Source organism: Nicotiana tabacum, chromosome 11 (assembly GCF_000715075.1).
Source record: "Nicotiana tabacum cultivar K326 chromosome 11, ASM71507v2, whole genome shotgun sequence".
NCBI lineage: Eukaryota > Viridiplantae > Streptophyta > Magnoliopsida > Solanales > Solanaceae > Nicotiana > Nicotiana tabacum.
Genome location: NC_134090.1, coordinates 66,527,831 through 66,531,068, shown reverse-complemented (window position 1 = coordinate 66,531,068; position 3,238 = coordinate 66,527,831). Strand labels below are relative to the sequence as shown.

General features: G+C 36.3%; 1 protein-coding gene across 1 annotated transcript; it reads left to right on the top strand.

Annotated features, from left to right (window-relative positions):
* Positions 1-1,609: 1,609 nt before the first annotated feature.
* Positions 1,610-3,033, top strand: LOC107802043 (LOB domain-containing protein 1-like). The gene is made up of 2 exons (XM_016625481.1): positions 1,610-1,870; positions 2,725-3,033. Exons 1-2 carry the CDS (start codon positions 1,610-1,612, stop codon positions 3,031-3,033), a joined length of 570 nt encoding a protein of 189 aa, XP_016480967.1.
* Positions 3,034-3,238: the final 205 nt, after the last annotated feature.

Below are 3,238 nucleotides of genomic sequence, written 5' to 3'. Positions count from 1 at the left end.
TTACAGACTGGGTATGCATACTCTAATTCGCAAACTTTTGACCACCGGGCGCCTAACCTCGCGAGGCCAGACTTGTAGCGCAGACAAGCTGGTTGCGGAGCTAGCTACGCTTGCCCTATAGCGCGGCCAAGCTGATTGCGGAGTTGGCTATGCCTGGCCTGTAGCACGGCCAAGCTGGCTACAAAGCTAGCTATGCCTGGCATGTAGCGCGGCCAAGCTGGCTACGGCTGGCCTGTATCCAGGTTTGAGTACTTTGTGTTTTTGTGCTCTTTTCTTGCAACTTTCATTCGACTCTTTCTTCTGATGCTCCTACACATAAAACAACATAATTTAGCTCAAATGTCGCACAATTAACCACTAAACTAAGAACATGTAAGGTGAGTAATGTATTAAAAATATACTCCCTCCGCTCCAGTTTATGTGAATCTATTTCCTTTTTGGTTCGTTCCAAAAAGAATGACCCCTTTCTAAATTTGGAAACAATTTTGCTTAAACTTCGAATTCTACCTTTAATGAGAAGCTTTTATAACCACACAAATACTCTGGATCCTTTTTTAACTTGTTTAGAACCACAAATTCAAAAAGTCTTCATTTTTTCTTAAACTCCGTGTCCAGTTAAACATGTTCACATAAATTGGAACGGAGGGAGTAGCATTTTTGCCAAACATCACATAACTTGTATACAATCTTCATTCTACTTAATTTATTAAATTGTTCACAAATCTTGTCGAATTAGCAAATTTTGTTTTGCTAGATGCATTTTATGGAAGGAAAATAAAGGATATGCCTCAGTCTATATGAACATGTTTTTAACTTTATTTAGTACTAATATTTATTCAACGCACGCATATACAATCCAAATTCGAGACAAGTGTTAGATATGCATTCCCGATTTGAATCTGATCTGATTGTATGCTGATGGAGATGGTGGATGAAGAAAATGGCTGGAAAACTTTTAAATTTGGGAAGTGGTGGTCGTCTGCCATTAAGTTTATATTTGCAAGATCTTTAAAACGAGGATAAAATTTGAACAGCAACCCGCAAAATGAACATATAAAATTTTCTATGTGCAGTTTTAATATAACAAGTGTCTCGAAGACAAATATTCTCAGCTGCTCATAATATAATGTTTGTTCTGTCTGATTTTAATTTCACTTGGTTAACTTTTTCCATTTTGTTAAAAGCTTGACATTATTATTTTCAGTATATGTATCTATCTAGTTTGGAAGGAACTTTTCGAACTCTTTTCGTCAAATGATTTTGAAACAAAGTACCTCCCTTCTTCTTCTTTTTTTTTTTTACTTCTTTATGTACACACTAGGTACCTATGTATGTGCATGTATAATTTATAGTTATTATTTTTATGGTCATTATACATGTTACCGTAGGATATACATATACTATTTGTTTCAATGATGATGTCATTTAGCTGACCACATACGTGGGGTGACGTCATTATTCTTGAGCGATATGAAACCCTCTTCCCGGGCTTTGTTTTGGTCTCTATATATACATAGAGCCCTTTGCTAAACCACAACCCTTTCAAGTCCCACCAAAGTGATTTTGGTCTCTATATACATTTGCCATAAAACCCCACACGCCAATTAACATGGACTGCGTTAACAAAACCACCATTATTACTACTTCACAAACTTTAGCTTCTTCATCTTTTTCTGCCGGTGGAAGTACGGCTGCTCCTCCATCATCTCCGCCAGTTGTTCCGATAACACCTTGCGCAGCCTGCAAAATCCTCCGCCGGAGATGCATCGATAAATGTGTGTTGGCACCGTACTTTCCGCCCACGGAGCCCCTCAAGTTTACCAATGCTCATCGAGTCTTTGGTGCCAGCAACATCATCAAATCATTGCAGGTATTTCTACGTTAATCATCTTTCTTGATTTTCTTTGTGTATAATAATCACAAGGGTTTCAGATGTGAACACGGATAAGTGTTTGGTATATATGAGGAACTTTTTTTTTTTTTGTATTTGGTTGGTGAGTAAAAAAAATTAAAAAAAAAAAAACTACAATATTTTGTTACAAGTACTAATAATATTAGTAAATCGGAGAATATTTTGATGAAATTTTTAATAGTAATGACTATATATAATGTCTACGAGTTAAATAATGCAGGTAATACGGAGCTATAAGTTAAAAAAGTTGTAAGTAAAATGACTTTCACTTAATAAGTGAGGCAAGTTATTTTTCCTAAAAAGTGATAATCCAACCCCCAAAAAAATTAGTGTCTTTTTCTTATAAAATATTTTCCTGGCTTCATCGTATCAAACACCTAAGGGGCTAGGAGACCTATCTGCCTTGAAAGAATGTTTCATTTTAGTTATTCTTCTTTTATTTTTTATTTCACTTGCACCATAGTACTTTTCCCGTTATTAAATAAAAGAAAAAAACGGATACAAAGTTGTTGTGCGGCCCCTTTAAGAATTAAGATGCATTCTCTTTCACATTCCACACTTAGAGTTTAGTGATCTAAGGGGAATTTAACTTAATTTATCTAATCTATAGCTAATCCCTCCACAAGTTTAATTACCATAAACTATGACTTCATCGTTTCCTGCTGAAGCAATTCACTCTTAGGATGGATCAATGTTGACCCCATAGCCCAACGTTACATTTTCGGGTATATCTTCATTTCATTCATAGATGATCATAATATCTCTGTAAACCTTAGGGCGAAATTAAATGCACAAAATCTAATTATTAATAGGAACTTGGGGAGGATCAAAGAGCAGATGCAGTGAATAGCATGGTGTATGAGGCAAATGCAAGGATCAGAGATCCAGTGTATGGCTGCGCAGGTGCAATTTGGCAGCTGCAGAAACAAATTAGTGATCTTCAAGCACAACTTGCCAAGGCTCAAGTAGAGATGTTGAATGTGCAGTCACAAAACGCCAATTTGGAGATGTCACAAAATCAAGTAAACAAAGATAAGAATGATGCACAATTTTATGGAAATACCAGCCTCTTTTTGGAAGACAATAGTGTATATGCAGCTTGGGAACCACTTTGGACATGATATAGAAAAATACGTTACGTTGGAATATTTCAACAAAATAATATTGCCCCCACAAAAGAAGGGGTTGCAATGGCATCCTTTCTTGAGTCTCCTCGGAGGGGAACAAGGGACTTGGTCTCCTTATATTATCTACGCAATTCTCATCTCATGAGTTAATTTTTGCGGTCGAATTAGGCTGAATGTCCGTTTTTTATCATCGTAATTG

Bases quoted from the DNA above. Each gene is read 5' to 3' on its own strand.
- LOC107802043 (XM_016625481.1), top strand. From the start codon at position 1,610: ATGGACTGCGTTAACAAAACCACCATTATTACTACTTCACAAACTTTA. The intron at 1,871-2,724 runs GTATTTCTACGT...AATTATTAATAG, and splicing joins ACATCATCAAATCATTGCAG to GAACTTGGGGAGGATCAAAG.